Here is a 21,431-nt window from a genome sequence, read left to right as displayed (position 1 = left end):
TTTTCTCTTTAAAGAAATTCTGCCTTGGTTTTGTTTGTTTGTTTTCTGATAAATACTAGAGACAGTTGTCTCTACTGGAGTTTGAGTACAACTGTGGAATGCATCCTTTGGAATAACTGTTTAGGAACTAATCTGGCAATTAATTTTGCTTCTCAGTTTATACTCTAAGCAGATAAATTGGTTTCTAAACTAAAGTAAAGTAGGAATGGGAAGGGCATATGCTGTCTAACAGCTCCTAGTCTAGGCTAATTTCTAGGCTAGTTGTGCTAAGAGATTCTGAAGCCATTAGAAAAGCAGCCAGTTCTTGAGTTTGCTTAACCTTTGGAGATCATTTTGTTTATTTTTTTTCTTTGCCTCATCTAGCTCCTTTATATAGTCATTAATAGAAAGATATTAGAATATTTCAAATTTTAATTTAAAAATAAAAATTTTGAGTAGTTATTTGAACTAGGATTACAAATAAAAGATGAAAGACTAATTATCAAAATTCAACATTTAGAGCAAGCTGGTGTATATGGAGACAATAGCTCCATATTTTAGAAAGTGCCAATTTGAAAAAAATAGATAAATATGATGATTATTGATGGAATTAGTTAAATTACATTTAAAATGAGGTTACTAATATCAAAGAGTAGCACTTCTCTGACATAAATCCAAGGGTGAAGTTTTACACCCATTATTGCTCAATATTTTTTGCAGAAACAGATCTCACACACTAGAAAAAGAACAATGCTCACTATGCCAAGTTAGCAAGAATACATGGTAGCTAGTGTTCCTCTTAGATAGGTGGTACCTGCCAGAGTTCAGTTTCTCAAAGACAGTATAAAACCTGTACCTGTCAATTCCAGATGCGTAGATTTGCCCTAACCTATTTTTTTTTTTTAGGTATAAAAGCACATGAGGTCATTTATCAATGTGGTTACTACTTCTTTTCAGAATCATTAGTGATGATAGCCCTACCAATAATATATGCAATACAGGCCAAATAAAAAGAACCAAAAGGGAAAATTAGTGGGCCATCACATTTGAGCTAAGTCCTTCTTGATCTGGGTGGCTACCCTATTATGGATATATAGGCATATATTCAGGAGACACTTTGTCAGCCAAAATCACTCTTGCACTAGATTCATAGATGTAGCCTTTCAGAAAATTTGTCAAAACCATGTGACCTAGTCCTTTCTCTATTCAGAGCTAATTGATCTGTTGGTAACTAGCTGACTGAAGAAAGATCAATCAGATTCACTCTTTTTATTCTTTTTCTCATTCTCTCTCTCTCTTTGGTCATTTAGAATTTTGAAGAATTTGAATGGAGAGACAGAAAAGTTGGGGTTATTAGTAACTGAGTCCTTTTAATTTAGGGCTCTGGAAAGAAAGTCTATGAATTCCTGTTGTTGAGGTTCCCAGGTGTACTCTGGTTCTTCTAAATTTGGCTGTTCAACTTCCTAATTTCTGATACACCTAGTTTTCACTCAATAGATTATAGACTCATAAGGTTAGTTTCTGTTACTTGTACTCTATCAAAGGACATATAAATAATAGAAGTGTAGGGGTGTGTGTGTGTAAAGACAGAAATAGGCAGGTGACTAGAATGAAGAATTAAATGAGATACTGACCATTAACCAACTACAAACATAATCAAAGAAATAACTGTACCTTTCTGGATATCAGTTTACTTCCAAATTTCTAGTTAACTTACATTTCTATTAAAATCTATATAAGCTCCCTATATAAAAGTATTTTTTAAAATATGCATAATATTAATTCCTCTTTTTTAGACTTTTCATTTATAGAAGAAACAAAATCTCTTAGACAAACTTGGTTCAATTATTATACTTAAAAATATTTTCAGATATTATCCATATATCAAGGAATAAGATTCTTTAGTTTACAAAACTTCGTAGCTTATATGAGACTTTGATAAATTTTGTTTTATTAAATTGCTGACTTATCCCAATCACCCAAGGACACAGGAGAACTGAAATATGCTTTGTAGAGATCCTGAGAACTTATAAAATTATTTTTGGCATTTAGAGTTGAGTTGTAAAAAGTTCAGGATCTTATATCACTTCTGATATGTGATAATTAATTCCTAATGCATGGAGGAACCCTAAAGTTGCATCAAAATTGTGTTGAAGTGATAATCTTTGAACTTCCCTCAACCATTTTCCACCTTCTAACCAGTCCCATACAACCTCTCGACTCTTCTGCCTGACTGGGCCCTTATGTGATGGATGTGAGCACAGCATGCCTGGTAATATTAGTGCAGAAAACCCAATTTAGAATTGAGTTGGGGGTGGGGAAGGCAATGAAAGAGAAGCAGCCAATTTAGCAAATGGAGAAGAAAAATATAGATGTGAAGAAAAGACTAAAGCAGTAAAAGATATAAGGAAATATAGTGACTTTTTCTAATGCATTTGAACTGATCTCTGAGGACTCATGACAAAGATATACTATACTTCTATTCATTAGCATTGTTAATATTTGCCCTGTAAAAAATAGGAGAGAAGGGATGAAAATGAAAAATCTATCATTTATCTATTATCTATCTATCTATCTATCTATCTATCTATCTATCTATCTATCTATCATCTATCTATCATCTATCAATCATCTTCTATACAGAGAGCAAGGGTGCTACTTTGCTTAGAACCATGAATACTTTAGGTTCCAGTATGTGGAATTCTTCAATTAATAATACCTTATGCCCTGGCCGGTTGGCTTAGCGGTAGAGCGTCGGCCTGGCGTGCAGGGGACCCGGGTTCGATTCTCGGCTAGGGCACATAGGAGAAGCGCCCATTTGCTTCTCCACCCCCCCCCCTCCTTCCTCTCTGTCTCTCTCTTCCCCTACCGCAGCCAAGGCTCCATTGGAGCAAAGATGGCCTGGGCACTGGGGATGGCTCCTTGGCCTCTGCCCCAGGCGCTAGAGTGGCTCTGGTCGTGGCAGAGCAACGCCCCGGAGGGGCAGAGCATCACCCCCTGGTGGGCAGAGCGTCGCCCCCTGGTGGGCGTGCCAGGTGGATCCCGGTCGGGCGCAAGCGGGAGTCTGACTGTCTCTTCCTGTTTCCAGCTATAGAAAAATACAAAAATAAATAAATAAATAAATAATACCTTACACTTGCAAAACACATTGTTGGCAAAACACTTTTATTTTTATAACTTCATTTGCACTTCAAACCAACCTAGCAGAAAAGACAACTCAAGATCTAGAGTGTTCTTTTTATGTGTCCACTACATAGATGAATAAACTGAGGCCCAGAAAGATTAAGTTACTTACCTAAGGTCACATGACAAGCAATTGGCAGAGCCGGGTCTAGAACCCAGGAGAAGGGTTTATTGCACTACAAAGACATGAAACAGGACATTAAATAAACAACATCTATGAAAATAAGATCTGTAAATAGTTAAGGATAGGAAATCTGGAGGGTCAGAAGAGACTTCATAGTACAATTCACAGCAAGTGTGCAACTCTGATCTAAGCAGATGGGAGAAAGTGTAACTTTGACCACAACCACCCTGTGAGGAGAAACAATAAAGTTGAATGTGCATTTACCCAAAGTCAGCTCTGAATAGGTACATGAGAATGGTCTTCTGTCCCAAACATCTCTCCTAATGGCCCATCATGGTGACTCTTCCTTTCTTACTTTTATTCACTTAGCAAACATTTTTTATTGAGAAGTTAATATGTGCCAGACATAGCTTAAAATATCTGTTTTGTCTAAAATACCCATTTGGAAGGTTGAAAGGGACACCCTTATTCTGAAAGTTTTTCTTTCATAGCCTCACCACTAACACCAGCCTAAAATAGTAATAATGAATCAGAAAAACTCCCCTTAGATCTGAGAGGAAAAGAAAAAGAAAATAGAAAAACTCCAAAAAAGAGATTAAAAGAGATTGAGAGCCATGAACCAGATATAGAATAAGAGTGTAGAGATTAGGAAACACTACTCAACTTTAGCAGTTAAAGACAAATTTCACCTATAAATCATTTTGTTTTCTGCCCTTCTCAAAGCCATGCCAATCTAGTCAGAGGAAAATATACTACCTGGAGTCTGGCAGGAAGTACTTTCATGGAAAGCTGTGGTTGCAATTTGCTTTATATTGGCTACAATAGGCCTGCTTCAGAATCCAGATCCATTCAGTCTATTCAAATTGATATGATTCTCCTTCATTTTACATGGCGTTTGAAGAACTACTTACCATTCAACCTCCCTTTATTTGAAAAGTTGTGGAACAAAGCAATAGAGTAAACACTTGGGGCCAACCAAAAGAAAGGGTCTGAGAAGACCCAAGACTATAGTAACCAAGTGTCTTTCTTGGGTCTCTACTCATCTTAGAGGGTGGGGCTGTGTGCTGGTTTGTAGGGAGGATAATATCAAAGGGAAATTTCCAAGTAGTAACAATTATGGTAGTTTGGAGAAACACAGTATTAATGGGTTTGTTTTGTGCCTATCTTCACTAAAAAGTGATGTTTATCATCCTACAGGTCAGTAACAAAAATCAGTGATAATCAGCTCCACTTCAAAATTTAATGCCAATAAATTTAAGAAAAAATACTAGTGGTTCCACCCACATGCCAAAACTTATGCAAAGTCTATAAACCTGGATCCATATCTATATAGCAAACAGATTATCCACAATTAAAACCAGTTGTTATATTTGGCAAGTATTGTAGTAGGCACTGGAGATAGAAGAATAATTAAGATTCCATCTTTCCCTTAAACAGCTCACAGTATGAATACCAGTATGTAAAAAAAAACAACAAAAAACACAAATGCTATTAAAAATGTTATGTAATGCAACAAGTGATATAATAGTGATATTATAAAATATAGCATAGTCATAAACAAGGTAAAAGAAACTTAATTTAGGGAGGCCAAGAATGGCTTCAAAGAGCTTACTCATAGAGAGAAAATGGGAATTTTCCAGGTTGAGAGGGAGTGTAATGTGGTCAGAAAGTACAGTATGAGCAAAGGCACCCCGGCCTGAAAAATTTATATTGTGTTGTAAGTTAAGAGGAGAGCAGTTAAAAATGGCACTGGAAAGGTAAACAATAGTAGGTTGTGTCACCCATGCTGAGCAGTTTGTACTTTTGCTCCCTGTTAAGAGGGGACATTAAAGGACTTTAAGGAGGAAAATCATTTGACTAGGTTTGTGTTAGGAAAGGTAAGTACAGTGTTATTTGCAAGAAGAATTGAAGGAGAGCAAGATGGAGGTAGGGAGTTTATGAAACAATCTATAGCCTTTGTCCAGATAAGAGGTAATGAAAGTCTGAACAGACTTGTTTGTGGTGGAGTTAAAAAACAGAGGATGGATTCAAAATCTTTTTACTAGTAGTGGGATGTGGGGATTTAAAAAAGGACTATGTTCAGGATTACTCCCAGGTCCCTAGAGTTTGGAAGGTGACTAGACAGTGGGAATTTGGGGGAAGACTAAGTGGAGACTGGTTTTGTGCACAATAGATGCAGTCATGTCTTAAATACTTAGAGATGCCTGATAGTTCAGGAACTCAGGAGAGATATCCGGCATACAGATTTGGAATTCACACAGGTGGTCAAAACTCTTGACATGAATGAAATCCCCTAGAATTGGTGTGTAAAGTAAGAAGAGATATGGACCAAGATCATGAACTAGGAGATAATTGATATTTTGGAGAGAAAAGGATGAAAAAAAGCCCGCAAAGAAGACTGAAATGGACCTATCATAGAGACAGGACAATAAGAAAAGTTATTATGGCAGTCAAATGGGGAGAGGGTTTCAGGAAGAAGGATAGACAATAATACAAAATATCAAAAAGATATCAAATAAGACATAAACTGAAGAGTCAGTGGATGTGGTGAGTGTGATCTTTTTCAAAATATGCTTTCAATGGAATTATGGAAACAGAAGCCTTATTAAAGTAGATATAATAATGAGTGGGAAGTCATAAAGAGGAGGAAGTGAACGTGGGGAGAACTTTTAGGGACTTTGTTCTAATAGGGAGGGGTGAGACAGAGCACTGTAGACAGGGGGACAGGAGAGTCAGAGGATGGTCCTTTAAGATAGAAGAGATAGAGCATACTCTCATAGGCTGTGGGGAAAGGAGTTAATACAGTAGGAGAAGTTAAAATTTCAAGAGAGAGTAGGACATAATGGAATGAAACTCTGTAGGAAAAATGGAAAGAGTAAGTACCCAAGCAGAGGGATCAACTGTGACCAAAAACAACTACTCTCTAACAGAAAATGGCAGTCGTGAGGGCACTGGACAGTCTTGAAAAACTGGAAGTTTCAAAACAAACCTCACATTACAAAACTAAGATTTTTTTATTTTACATTTGTATTGATCTTTGTATTTATATCAATTTGTGCAATTCCTACTAAAATCTTCTTAGTCAAGCAGAGGGAGATTTTTGTTGTTTGTTTTGATTTTGGTTTTTTAGTCTCCATCTTATAGGAGGAAACCAAAGCCCAAGATTATGTGATTCATTCAAGACCATAGAATCAGTGTGTGTCATAAACTAAGGACACTCAGCACAGTGCTCTTCTCAATACCTCAGAGGACGTCATGAAGATTTCAGTGCAATGGTGCAGAGGTATCCTGACCACTCTTCTGAAATTCAGAAGGGAGAATTCCTGCCCAAAATCACTTCTCTGATTGACAACAGACATTCTTGGTTGCCTAAATGTCTCTATGACAGCTAATAGGAAAGTGAATGCTGTATCTCCTCTTGAGATGACCTAAGTATGTGCACCCTTTGAAATGTTCTTTTAATATTAGAGGAAGATTTTAGACTGTATCGGTATGAACAAGGAAATATTTGGTTAACACACGTACTCTACTACTCCCATAAAGGATCCCGCCCCCTTTCTTATGGGGCCAGGTAAACTGAAGAATGTGGAATTATCATCTGAGATATATCACTGAGAATTTCACTAGGAAAGAAGCAAAAGAGATCCCTTGTCCCTCTCCCTCTCAGTGAACAGGACCACTACCTTTTAGCATAAAACATAAAAGAAGTTTTCTATAGTTTTGCCAGCTCAGCAAGAGAAAAAAATTAACTCTATTAAGTTTTTATCCCAGTTGCCTCAGCATGAGTGGAAAGGGAGTGATAATAGATACAGACTGCCAGCACAACATAATAGGGCTCATCATACATGAGTTAGAAGGAATTACAGAGTCACCGGATATGAACACATTTCTGGATTCACCATGGATTTTTCTAAGGTTCTCTGCAAGTCCAGATAATTTGGCAGAAAAAAAAATCCCTTTAAAATATTTCCTCTTCTGTTTAAATTTGGAAATGTGTGGTAGAAAGCAGCATTTAAAAAATGAAGAGTTTCAATTATATTAAGTAGAATGTCTCCATTTAATTAATTCACTTGGTCCCTAGGTGACATTGGGTGTGGCTCAGCCAGATTTAGGAAGCATCCAATTTGTAACTAGGAGGAATGGTCAGCACCAAGCAGCAACAAGGCGTCCTTCCACACCTTTCCAACACTGCAAGGGAAAGGTGAGGTTGGAATTCTAAATCACAGATCACATTCTCTTGGATAAGGATTATTTGTTGAATGAAGATAAAGGAAGATGTTGGTGGGGTTGGAAGGGTAGGGGTAGAGGGACTATCTGCTTGCATTGGTATTCTTTACACTTAAAGTCTCTAATTTTAAACAAAGGAAACACTGCACAGTTATCTTGCTTTGTGAATTCAGATCCTGTCTTGCAAGTTTTTCATCATCTGCAATATGCATGGTAATTAAGCTATTTAAAGTTAGCCCCAAGATATTTGAAAATCATAAGCCAATAAAATTTCAGGGATTCTTTTATTTTATTCTTCCTTTTCCCACTCATTTATTATCTTCTCATCCCCACCCCAGTGCCACTCTCTTCTTCCTGCTGTAATAATCTATAGTAGTAGGTAATTAATGGCAAATAAAGATTATTTATGTTTTCTTCTCACCCACTGGCAATGTATTACAACTCAGAAATCCAAGATTGCTTCTTTACGCTGCTCAAGTGGAAGAGGAAGGAAGTGCAATCTCTTTAGCCCCCTCCCACATTTCTGCTGGATTTTATGGGTGTGGCAGAGTTTAGACCTTTGCAGATTTTTGCCCTTGTTTTATTCCCTATTAAATACTGGGATGATGAATGGATGTCAGAAGAAAGATAAACACAATCAGATGATGTAAGATCATTTCACCCACAAGCAGGAAACCTGTGTGAGACTTAAGTACTCACACTATATAAATGCCAGTCAGTGTACTATGGAGTCCACACCCTGAATACATCATTTCCTTCCATCTGATTTCATACTATCCTACATACTGACTTATGTGAGTGATAGACAACAGTGGTAAATAGGGAACAGGACCATTTCACACAGAAGCATACATTTATAAAATGCATGGACAAAATAGGACAGTTTCTATACCTTTCATTATCTCTCGAGTATAAATCATGCTAAAACATAGGCAGGCATGTGGAAGTCATACAGAGTGCATGCATGACTATCGTACATAAAGTGTGCAGGTGCTATACACATTTAGTACAATTTTCTACAGCTTCCAAACACCAAATTTCAGCTCATCACTGCACATTCTATTGAACATTTGGGGCTGTCACTGAAATAGAATCCTAGTGGGGAGGCAGCAGTCCCCTTTTGGGGAAGGGAATTCCTTTAGCCTCAATTCTCTTTCTAAAAAATCATGCTTGGTTTCCTTTGTGAAAGGGGGGTTGCATACACTTGTGTGTGTACAGAGAATGGCAAAAAGTTGTAAAGCGGCATATTTTTCTTTCTAAAAATCAAAGCTTTTTTTTTTTTTTTTAATGAATAGCATTGGCTTCCTCAGGGCTCCGCCTTCTTAAATTTTATTTCCCTAGTTCACCAATGGGGCAACCTCAGGACGTTTCCTGGACAGTGTGCTTAACCCAGCCACCTGTATCTACTGCATTTATGTATTAGAATGAAGACGAGAAAAAGTGTCCTGGTTTGAAAAATGAGCCAAGGGAAACCTCAATCTCTAGAACCATAGAGCAGTTCAGAGAAGTATGGCATGTCAGACTCTCATGCTCTTCCCCAAACACTCCAGCACAAACCACACACAAAACCCCAGGTGCCTGCTACTTTATCCATCTACATCTATCTATCTATCTATCTATCTATCTATCTATCTATCTATCTATCTATCTATCCATCCATCCATCCATCCATCCATCCATCCATCCATCTATTTTTGCCATGCCTCTTTACCTACTGCTCCGATATTCTGCTTCTGTCTCCCTTCCCCTTCCCCTTCCCCTTCCCCTTCCTTCTCCTTCATCCTCACTCCCCACCCCTCCTTGCAGGGCGCTGGCTAAATGTTCAGATCGGCAGGCTGTTTCTTCTCTACTCCCGCCCTCCACCCCCTTCGGATTCAGCGAGTGTATTACAAATTGCCCGATATCCAATACCTGCACAGGAATAGTGCCCAATTCTTATCTCTTGCACCCCACCCCTGAGGCAATCAATCTGCAAAAGGCTCCTTTGACCAAGACTGTCATCCCTTCCCACGGGCACGCGCGCACACACAGACGCACAAGCACATCCTCACCCATATCCCACACCCATTTTTCTCTTTAACCTTCGCTAAAATCTCTCAAATACGTTCCAGTGAATATTTGAAAGCTTCATTTGGCGAGTGCGAGGTCACTGTCGGTTTCTGCGGAATACCATACTCGTCATTGCTCCCCACCCTCACTCTAATCAAGTTTCTAAAATGTCTTTCAAGAAACAAGTGAGCAATTTGAAATGGAAGAAAAACCTGGGCAGTGGGGGAGGGAGGGCGGGGACCCGGATTCTTGTTAATCCTGTATATGTCTCTCTTCCTAACGAAAATGAGTCACCATGCTTATTATACAGAATGTAGCCTTGCTCTAGTCATTGACAAGCCCAGGAAAGATGTACAGAAGGGGAGGAAAGACCTGATTTCCAACAGGTAATACTCGGCTCGTCTTTCCCATCCCGTCGGAGCTGAAGGATCCTAGGGGCGTGGTCCACCCTCTCCTCGGACCAACTGGTGCACAATCGCTACGGGGATTTTCCCCTTCCACACGGCCAATGTCTCCCCTAGCCCCAGTTACCTTCAGATTCTCTCTCACTCTTTCTTTCTTTTTTTTTGGGGGGGGGGTGTTGGGGGTGGGGTGGGGGAGAGCATCTCCCAAATCATAGTTTCATTCATTGAAAAATAAATAAATAAATAAAGCCTTCGTATGGTCTTCCATTAATACCTGGGCCCATTTGAGATTTAGGTGTGTAAAAAATAAGGTTTCTCCTGCAGCACATGTGAGAAAATTGTACGACAGAACAAGCAATACTTATTACTGAATATTCTTTCAACCTGCTTTTTGCAAGTAATATAAGGGTTGCCTCCCCATCTCGGAGATGTAGACCCCACATTTTCCCCCCACACACCCGTTTTACATCCACACCCGCAAAAGCAGACCGAAATGCTGAACATTTACTAATAGCCAAACAAAATAAAATAAAAATCTTATTTCTAGCCAAACAGGCATATTTTTTTCTAACCTTATCTTAATTGGTAGTAGAAATGCAAAACCAGAGCGTAAGAGACAGAATAGAATAAAAGCTGAGATGCAACCATCAGTTACCATATGCTAAGGAAAGGCGAGCACCATGGCCAGAGCAGAAGCAGTTAAAATATTTTTCTGCCTTTACAGGGAGATACTGCACTCTGGTAATTTCACAACAGCAAGAAGTAAAAATCTTTTTAGCTCTACCTGTTTGGTTCTTCTCATACAGCACAGCATGGTTGTGTCGTCCCTTGCCTTCTTCCTGCTTTCTCTCCTTTCCTCCTCTCTCTTTCTTATTCCCCCCCTCTCCACCTCTTTTCTGCTCGCTTGCTCACTCGCTCTCTCGCGCTAGCGCGCTCTCTCTCCCTCCCTCCCTCTCTCTCTCCCTCACACACACCAGGGCAGTTAGCTGCAACTGTAAGGTCCACAGCTATTGCTCATCGCACATGCTCTCTCCTCTCTCCTCCTCCTCCTCCTCCTCTCTCTCTCTCTCTTTCTCTCTCTCTCTCTTTCTCTCTCTCCTCTCTTCTCTTCTCTCTTTCCCTCCCCTCCTACTCTCTGTCTTTCTTTTTCTTCCCTGGCTCTCCTCTCTTTCTCAGAATTGTTCACTAGATTTCAATGACTAATCACTTCCCCAGCCCCCACCCCCATTCTAGACAGACGCCCCCTCCCAGTTCACTGCCAGCCTCATGAATATTTAAACATCTCCAATCTGGACCCAATTACCCACCGACTTTCCTTGCTGCATTGAGTGGGTGGTAGGGTGGGGACAGAGCAGGATATTCCAGCCGGTTCAGGAGATTGGATGGAATGTGTTTTTATGGAAGAGGGGCTTGAGGAATGCATGCATTTCTTTTCTAACTCTTTTTCCAATATCATAAAAGCAAAGGACAGCTATTCTGAATGAGTAGTCAGGCCTATACAATATATCTGCTATTTAGGTTTTAAGCAGGGTTAATAACTATGAGGCTTAAGTTCTATCCCCCCTCCAAAATGAAATAACATAAATATTATATATTATATATATACTGTACTCAGTATTTATATAACCTAAAATAAATACATATATATAAGCTCAGATATGCACAAACTTATCTCATATACACTCCAATGTCCTCAAAAAATCTACATGAATATGTACATTTTAAACACTCTAAGCACTTAAGTTCAGAAATAATAACTGATGTTTAGGAGTTAGCATCCATCTCTGAAATCTCATAGCAGTTTTTTTCTTAATGCACATACACCTGTTTGAAAATTAGAATTTCTTCTAATTTTACTGAAAAAAAAAAACTGAGCACATTTGAACAGTAAGTCTGTGTAATATTAATGGTGTCTCAAATGATATTTTAGAGTGTGGTCAAGAAGAATAAAAGTAAACTCATCTGTTATGAAAAAGGAAAATGTGTCATGAAGCCTACTCTTTTCATTTCTTCTATGGTCTTGAAAATCAGGTGGAGAAAAATCTGACTTTTAAAATAAAATAATTTTTTGATATATTGTGCTGTGTGATTTGGGGATGTTACTGAACCTCTCTGCACTTAATTTTCTAATCTCCAAAACAGGGATAATAATGCCAACCTATTATTGGAGAAGAACAAATATTAAAGTGTATGCAAAGCACAACAAAGCCATTTTCAATCCATAGTACATTTAACTCAGAGACTACTTTTCTGAAATTATGGTGACATTTTCTTTATATTTATTTATTTATGTATGTATTTTATTTTACTGAGAGGAGGGGAGGCAGAGAGACAGACTCCCGCATGCTCTCCAACCAGGATCCACCTAGCAAACCCACGAGGAGATGATGCTCTGCCCATCCGGGCCCTTGCAGCATTGCAACCAGAGCCATTTTTAGCACCTGAGGAAGAGGCCATGGAGCCATCCTCAGTGCCCAAAGCCAACTTGCTGGAGCCAATTTGAGCCATGGCTGTGGGAGGAGAAGAGAGAGAAGGGGGAGGAGTGGAGAAGCAGATAGTAGTTTCTCCTACGTGCCTGACTGTGAATTGAACCTATGACATCCACACACCAGGCTGACACTCTACCACTGAGCCAATGGGCCAGAGCCTAAGGTGACATTTTCCAGAGACTATCTCCAAGAACTTTTGAACTATTTCCTTTTGTTCACTAGTGATGCTAAGAATTCCCAATTAAACAGCTCATATTTTTTCTGTTCTCTTCTAGACATGAGCCTAGTTAATAAGTGTCAAGAAGACAGCTTATTATTATGTATATTATCAGGATCACTGAGCTTAATGTGTGCTTAATACATTTTAACAAAATTTGAGGTATACCCATCTCAGAATGGACTCTCTTGGAGAGACAGATACCAAGGAGTGGTGGTTATGAATTATATCTAGAGACCTTCCCAAGCCTGACCTTACTTGGTCTTTCACTCCTCTCACTTTGCTTCTTAATTTTTATATTTTAGAATTAAAATACAAAATTAGGTTCTGAATTTAATATTTTTTCATGTTGTAATGCACACATTCAGGACCAAGCTTTCAAAAACAGCCATTTGTAGATTGAAGTGATAGAATAGGGTAAAATAAAGCAGGGGTAGTCAACTTTTTTATACCTACTGCTCACTTTTATATCTCTGTCAGTAGTAAAATTTTCTAACCGCCCACTGGTTTCATGGTAATGGTGATTTATAAAGTAGGGAAGTAACTTTATAAAATTTATAAAGCAAATTACAGCAAGTTAAAGCATATAATAATAATTACTTACCAAGTACTTTATATCGGATTTTCACTAAGTTTGGCAGAATAAATCTTTATAAACAACTTACTATAGTTAAATCTATCTTTTTATTTATTCTTTGGTTGCTCTACTACCACCCACCATGAAAGTTGGAACGCCCACTAGTGGGCAGTAGGGACCAGGTTGACTACCACTGGGGTAAAGGATGGTTAAGAAATGGTTTCATCAGAGACATTCTAGTTGTGGATTAGGGTCACCTGGCCTAAGCTGCTAGAGGCTGGAGAGTGATAAAGGAAGGAAGCAGAGTGGGTGGGAACTGAGGGCAAGGGAGAAGCCTTGTTTTTTCTGATGTTTAAACAGACTCATAGATACAATCATCTTGTCAGCCATGTGACCCAACATAAGACATCTTACATAAGCCCACATAGTAGGCCGAAGAAAGAGGACAACTCCTTTCCCTTCCAATGCACTCCTGTCAGCCCTCCCATTTATACCTCCTTTTCCTCTTTATTTATTGGAAGAAAATTTGGAACCTAAGTGGCATAATGAAGTCAAACAGTTTAGAGCTCAAAACTTGGCATGGGCCTGCATGAACTTTGTGACTAAGTATGTTATGCCATCCCTCTTAGTATCAATTTCCTCACTAGTTCACATGCATTATTTCATCTAATACTCTAAGTGAGGTGGTTTCAATCATTAATCCCATTTTGCTGGAGATACTAAAGCTAACTAAATTTAATACCTAGACTAGGTCACACAGATAATAACAGGTAAAGTTACAACTTTAGTGAGCTACTAAAATACATTGTCACTCAACGGGCCTCTACACCTCATTATTTCTGGTGCTTAGGAAATTAGACTATGTAGTGAAATTTTCACATTGAAATAAAATTAGCATTCTGAAAAGTCCAACTATTAGACCTATCCTTTACCTCAAGGGCCATGGAGAGCAAGCTGATACCTGCATCCAGTAGCAAGACCTCCATATATTTCTGCCCAAATATCAGCTGCTTCACCCACCTTCCAATGCCTCAGTGTTTAGAGCCCTGCCCATCTCAGATGCCTCCCTCTGGACATACTACATTCTGTCAAGGAGCCTCTGAAAATTCCTTCCCAGAAGGGAACTAAAGATTTCAAATTTAATTTGAGTAATATGTAATCAATTCCAATACCGTTTTTTACCTTTATGCAATGGAAAATATGGGGTAGCAGAGGAATGAGAAAGAGAAAAGCACACACTGATGTGATCTTGGCAAAAATATGTATATAACATAAAAATAAAAGAACCAGTATTGTTTTGACCCCTCCCCCAACAAGTCAACTAATTTATATACGTTTATAGCCAATCTCAGAAAATGCTTAGGCTTAAACCCCATAATTGGACCTTATTAATTTTAGATTATCAGATTAACTCATGAGACTACCAGGTAATTTCCTGACTATAGGTTAGGCAATAACATCATTCTAAAAGTAGGTGAAGAGTGGGATAGACCAGATCCTAGTTCTATTCTCATATCTCTTTGAATTTCATACTAAAATGATATTGTTTTCACAATAAACCCAGAAGTCTCTGGGCTTTACTAAGGACTCTGTCAGATAGTCTGTTGTTTTATTACTGGCACCGGAGAGAGGAGTATCATCAATTTGGGTAGAAACACATTTCTCTTTTTACTCTCCCTTCCAGTAGTTACCTTTTTAACTTTGAGTCTTAATCTTTTACTTGCTATATAAGTGTGCTAGGATTGCCATAACAAAATACCACAGGCTGTGGGGTTGAAACGGCAGAAACTTATTTTCTCACAGTTCTGGAGGCTGACCAAAATCAAGGTGCTGGCAGGGTTGGTTTCTTCTGAGGGCTATTCCAGACCTCTCTTCTTGGCTCACTGAGGGCCGCCTTCCCACTGCCTCTACACATTGGAGTCCCTCTGTGCATGTGCACCTCGATGTCTCTCTGTGGCCCAGTTTTCTCCTATTGAAGGACATTAGTTCGATTGGATTAAAGCCCATCCATATGACCTCACTGAACCTCAGCTATCTCTTTAGGGGCCTTGACCAAATACAGTCACATCCTGAGGTGCAAGGGTTAAGGCATCAATGTACAAATTTTGAGGGAGGACACAATTCAGCCCAGAAAATCTGCATATTCTATCAGTACTTTCTGACTATTCATTTATTCAACATTTTCTATGTTGCAAAAACATCCTGCCCTCAAGGAGATACACACATATATGAAAAACAAAACAAATGCTGTTTTAACAAAATAAGATTCGATGCCAAATGTGTGTTGTAAAAATTCAGAATAGGAAAGAAATCACTGTGGACCAGGGTAGGTCTTTTATTTCATGATTAGGATTTGCACAGTGAGTTTTGGAGAAGAGAAAGGCATCATATTAGAAAGGCAAAGGGCACAAATAATCACTGCATGACCAAGGGGCTGTTGATATACAGAAGAAAGAAGTTGTAAAGAAGAGGAGTAAGAGAGAACCTTGGAAAGGTGGATTATACACCAATGTTAAGAAGGACCTGAAGGCTCAGGATAAAGGAGTATATTAATGTCCTAGGGCCGCCATAAAAATTTTTACAAACTTGAGGGCTTAAAAGAGCAGAAACTTATTCTTTCATATTTCCCTAACCTGAATTCTAATTGTTGGCAAGGTTTGTTCCTTCTGGAGGCTTTGAGGGGAAATCCACTCCATACTTTCTCCTAGCTTCTAGTGCTTATGGACAGTCCTTGCCATTCTTTGGTTTGAAGATGCATCACTTCAATCTGCATACATCTCAGATGGCCTTCTCCTCTTTTTATAAGGACATTGAATCTAAGGTCCACTCTAAATCCAGGGTATTATCTTCAGATCCTTAATTTAAATGTATCTGCAAAGACTCGTTTTCCCAAGTAAGATCACATATACAGGTACTGGAAGTTAAGGCTTGGATCCAGCCTTTTAAGGTACTCAAGTCAACCCACAATAGGGGATCAGAAAAAGGTTTGTGAAGTTAAACATTTTAGAAAATGCCTATTAGATGATGTATAATATGGAATGGAGAGAAAGATATAATGGGGGCCACTGAGAGGAACAGGGTGCCTAGATCAGGAAGAGAAGGTAGAAGAGAAAGTGAACTGTCACTTGTTGAGTGCCTAGCATGTAGCGGGTATGGCATGTTTTATCCTATACATATTTGGTCTCATTTATCTCATAGGAGAATACTCAGGGGGGAAATAAAAAAGGGAAGAACCAAAAATGTTTTGAAGATTTAACTTGGGATGCTTGGAGAATGAGATTACAAAATTCAGATGTGAGGAGGTCCAAGAAAGGGACTTGATCTTGCGAGCAAAGTGATGAGTCAATTTGGATAGTATTCATTTTATGGATGTGTTTAAATGTTCAAGCACAACACAAGATCAGACTGTAAGAGAGAAGACTCAGAAAGTGTCTGAGCCTGCCAAAGTCTTCCAGGCAGACATGGCTGCATCTGGCTCCAGGGAAAGGCAAGCCTCTATGGTATGATGTCACCATATTAATTAGGCTGATAGCATTTCAGTGTGGTCTTATTGCCAGAATTCATCCTGCTTCCCGCAGAAAGACAGGAGTCTGAAGCCAGGGCCTTGATGATTTTTAGGACCTTCTAAATCTCCATTCATCTTTCCAGACTTGCCTCAGATCCTTTGAGAGTTTCTCCTTCCAGCACATACTGGAGGCCATCTGAAATGCTGAATAGCCAATATACCAGAACAAGAAAGTCTCAGGGAGGGGACCAGGTGCTGGTGGCACAGGAAGAGAAGATGAAAGCAGGCACCCTACAAACTAAGACTCAACTTGCCATCAGCTCTCAAGAAAGTTTACGATTGCCAAGGGAACAGGTCTCAGTAACTCGCATCACTATTAAGCTGCTGATGTGAAAAATTCCATCAGATCCCACAAACCTCTACCATCCACACAACATCAGGGCCTGAAATTTGAGTATTTCATTTGATTTGGTCACTGAAGGAACCACAGAAATTTTCACACGCCTCTTTTCTATTCTTCTTGAGTTGTAACCATTTATTTATCAGCCTGTCTCTTCCCCGGGAGCCATATATCTGAATGGCAAGCACCATGTCTTATATTTTTCTGTTTCTGGTGTTTCTAGCAGGGTCATGTATGGGTTTTATGGGACCTAAAGCTTATATAATTTGGGGGATACTTCTAATAAAAATAATACAAGTGAAGTACAAATGTGAATATTTATTTGGAAAAAGAAGTCAGTATATATATTTTAAATAATATATATACCGCCCTGGAAGTTTGGCTCAATGAATCGACCCAGCATGCAGATGTCCCAGGTTCAATTCCCAGTCAGGGCACACATGAAAGTGACAGTCTGCTTCTCTTTCCCTCCCTCTCCTCTTTCTCTTTCTTTCCCTCTTGCAACTAGTGGCTCGGTTGGTTCAAGTGTCAGCTTCAGGCACTAAAGATAGCTTGGTTGATTGAGCATCGAGCACAGGCCCCAGACAGGGATTGCCGGATGAATCTCGGTCAGGGCACATGTGGAGTCTGTCTCTCTATCTCCTCTCCTCTCACTTAAAAATAATTAATTAATTAGTTTAAAAAATAATATATACCACAAAATTTGATATATATCACAACATTCAAAAAAATAAGAGCAATATTTTAAAATAACTGCCTGACATGTCTCTATAATTCTACGTTTTTTGTTTGTTTGTTTGTTTGTTTGCTACATGTTTTTTCATCATCTCTTTGTATGGCAATAACTTTGTAATATAATATTCTAAAGGAGAATGGACAGATAATCTAGTCTTTCTACTAACACAAGCAACCGGATTTGTTTTTATTATTGATAGTTGGGAGGCTTAAAATATGATACTTTACATAGTGATATATTTTTGCTGTAGGGCATCCAGGAATACAAACTACAGAATTCTGGAAAATTCTATTTTAAACAATTGCTATTGAAAGGTAAATAGGTATTATATATTTATAATTAAATTATGTGGTATTTTAAAATGTTTTCCTGATAGGAAAGAACTTTGATTTTGATCAGGTTTTACTGGGAACTGAATCTCCCACTTATAATTTTATACAGCTGATGATTGAAAGAATTTCATACTAGCTTCTGGCTTCATACATTTCAAGCCTTGTTTCTCATTTTTACTACATGACTCAAATGCCACATCATATAGGCTAGGTAAGGTTTATATTGTAATTTAACTGCTGGTCCTACACTTCAGATTGCCAAGCCCAGTGAGTTGGCACATTGTATTCCCTTTAAGCTATGATAGCTACCAATAACTTAGCTCTACATAAAAGCTTCAAGAAGCAACATAAATATATCTCATAAGCCCACCCTAAATGTAAGACCTGTACAACCTCATCTTAACTTGGTTCCCTAAACTTCCTATAGCCATTCAATACAAACTGACACAAGGGACAGTGTTGCAGAAGGAAGTATGTTTGGAAAGAGATAAGAGTCTTAAAGGGTTACTAGCAAAATATCTTAGTATTTCAAATTTTATACAAACATACGGCATATGGCCCATGCAAGTTAGGAGCCCTGATGTTTAAGTTGAATTAGCTTCTTGGTAAATTTGTTTCTGGTTTAGTATTGAGTTTAGGGCCATTAAGTCTTGAACAAATACATGTTGAAGAACAATAGCAGTGTGGGAGAAAGAGAGAGAAGGGAAAAAGGGAAGAAAAAGACTGAACTAAATTACAAACATTGACTTTCAAGATTCCCATTTGTCAGTCTGTCATTGTTATTTTGTTCTACAAAGACATGGCTGTGTTTCTCACCAACCTCACTCACATCAATTTGACCCATTCTAAACTTCTTTCTGGAATGCACGTGAGTTGGAGAAATGAAAAATCGTAGCCTTCCTATTAGGCTCTAAACATGAAGCTCCCACCTGAGTTCCATTAAATATTAACTGACATCACATGGGGAATTAGGGAGGTGTTCTTCTCCAAAGACAATTTCCCTAAGTTTATAATATTTTATCTTCTCCCATGTCCTATGACACCACTTATATTATTTTCCATAGACTGCTCAGTGTTGGGAGGTTTTGCATATTATACAATTTATGGTTGGATAATAAAATAAATTTTAGATCCTCGAGAATTCCTCTGCTGGTTATTTAATTTTCTGCTTCCAAGAACTCTATTTCTTTCTTCATCTTAAAATGTCAAAGTTCTCTAAAATTCAACAAACAATCCTACCATTCAGATTTCTCAAGAGTCTTTGTTGATTAGAATAACCCTCTGAATTTCTCAGGTAAAATTAGCATGTAATAATTCTACTAGCATGTAATAATTTACACCATATTCTCTCTAATTCTACATATAAATGTTGAATACTAGAAGGTGATAATAGTTTGTATATTTTTAACCCATTACTTTAGACTATACCAGACGTCCCCAAACTACGGCCTGGGGGTCGCATGCAGCCCCCTGAGGCCATTTATCTGGCCCACCACACTTATGGAAGGGGTACTTCTTTCATTGGCGGTCAGTGAGAGGAGCACTGTATGTGGCGGCTCTCCAACGGTTTGAGGGACAGTGAACTGGCCCCCTGTGTAAAAAGTTTGGGGACCCCTGGACTATACCTTAGACTATGAAACAGGAGCTCAAAAATGCTATTTTGTCTATCTCCTTGCCACTAACAAATGACTTCAAAGTTTTGGTTACTTTTTTTAAATTGAGGGAATCTCTCATTAAATTTTGTCATCTTCATTTCTAATATCTAATCTATTATGATTCTTCTTCTCTCATATAAGCAAATTGTCATCTTCTTGGCCATCAGCAGAGTGGATGTGCTTAATAGTCTGAAGGACAATGAGAATATGAGCTCCCTCTTAATAAGTCTTCAAATTATCAGTCTCATGAAAATTGGACTTCAGTTATTTGCATTGTATACACCTGAACTTCACAGGTTCCAGGAGTTTAGATGATGCTTCTCAGGTCATCAAGCCCAGCTCCCCATTTGATGTTAACAAATGTTAAAATATCCTGTGCTTGAAGGGAAAGCATGTTACTTCCAAAGCTTTTCATTTTTAACTTTTGGCAACAGTTAAGATATTCTTTCCAAGAGTATAGATAATAATAAAAAATAAAAAAAGTAGAAAGTGATATGTTTTGAGTATTTATCTTTGTTTTAAGTATAATTTATATAATTTTAAGTTTCTATTGTTTATATTTTTGACAATGGCTGTGTTTAACAACAGCTTGTGAAACTCCTGAAAATTTAACAATTAGTTTGCCAAGGTTCATACTGTCTAGCATCCATTTATTTACTCCCACTAAAATTTGAAACATTTATTTATAGGTGAACCTGCAAAATTAAGTACCCTACCCACCTTTCCTAAAGTCATCTAATTCTATGATTAATTTTTCTTTCCTTTATTCATCTAGGTAAAATATTGTGTATGATTTCTTATTTATTTTCCCCTTGTTAAATTCAACCATTCATTTCACCTTGTCAATAACTCTTTAGATCCTAATTCTGTCATCCCACATTTCTGTCATCTTTATCCCTTCTGGCTTCATGTCATTCACACATTTGATGAGCAAACCTTATATATCTCTATCCAAGGCATTGAATTTTTAAAAAATGCCTGACAGGACAGGTCCAAGGACAGAATCCTTGGTCATGCAAATTGAATACTTCCTGCACACAAGCACCAAACCATTAATCAGCATTGATTCAAGAGATATTTATTTGTCTACTGAATTGCCTTTACATCCAGTCAAATTTCTCCACCTTGTCCATAAGACTCTCGAGAGATTATTTATGAAGTGCATGACTGAAGTCGAGAAACACTCACTTTCTTCCTTCTCATGTCAGAAAAAAGGTTATACTTCTCCCTTTGCGGGGCTGATCACTTTCTTCAAGATTATTCAGTTATGCCTCCTCTCTTTTGACTTTTCAATCTGCCTCTTCTCCCACCTCTGCCCACCTAGTATAAAACTGCATATAAACAGCGCCCGAAAATCTTTATTTCTCTCTCTGCTTTTCTTCCTATTTGAAATGTTGCATATTTGAATTTTTTTCCACTTTCCTTGGGCTTACTATTACGTCTTTCTCCTTATTCTCAGAGAGGCCAATATTATGACCTGTTCTCGCTTAGAAAGCAAATGCATTTAGGCAGAGGCTTCACTTATTTGCTGCTTTGCCACCTTCAAACTTATCT

At 38.3% G+C, this 21,431-nt stretch overlaps 1 protein-coding gene across 1 annotated transcript in view; it reads right to left on the bottom strand.

The window, feature by feature from the left end:
• GAP43 (growth associated protein 43) overlaps window positions 1–10,888 on the bottom strand; it is a 117,738-nt gene extending 106,850 nt beyond the window's left edge. Inside the window, exon 1 of the mRNA XM_066347135.1 lies at window positions 10,751–10,888. Within this exon, the coding sequence (XP_066203232.1) occupies window positions 10,751–10,780 (30 nt within the window). The 5' untranslated portion in view covers window positions 10,781–10,888. The remainder of the gene's footprint in view (window positions 1–10,750) is intronic.
• Between the last annotated feature and the right edge of the window lie 10,543 nt (window positions 10,889–21,431).

Source organism: Saccopteryx leptura, chromosome 8 (genome assembly GCF_036850995.1).
Source record: "Saccopteryx leptura isolate mSacLep1 chromosome 8, mSacLep1_pri_phased_curated, whole genome shotgun sequence".
NCBI classification, from domain to species: Eukaryota; Metazoa; Chordata; class Mammalia; order Chiroptera; family Emballonuridae; genus Saccopteryx; species Saccopteryx leptura.
This window is presented reverse-complemented; position numbering and strand designations above follow the sequence as displayed.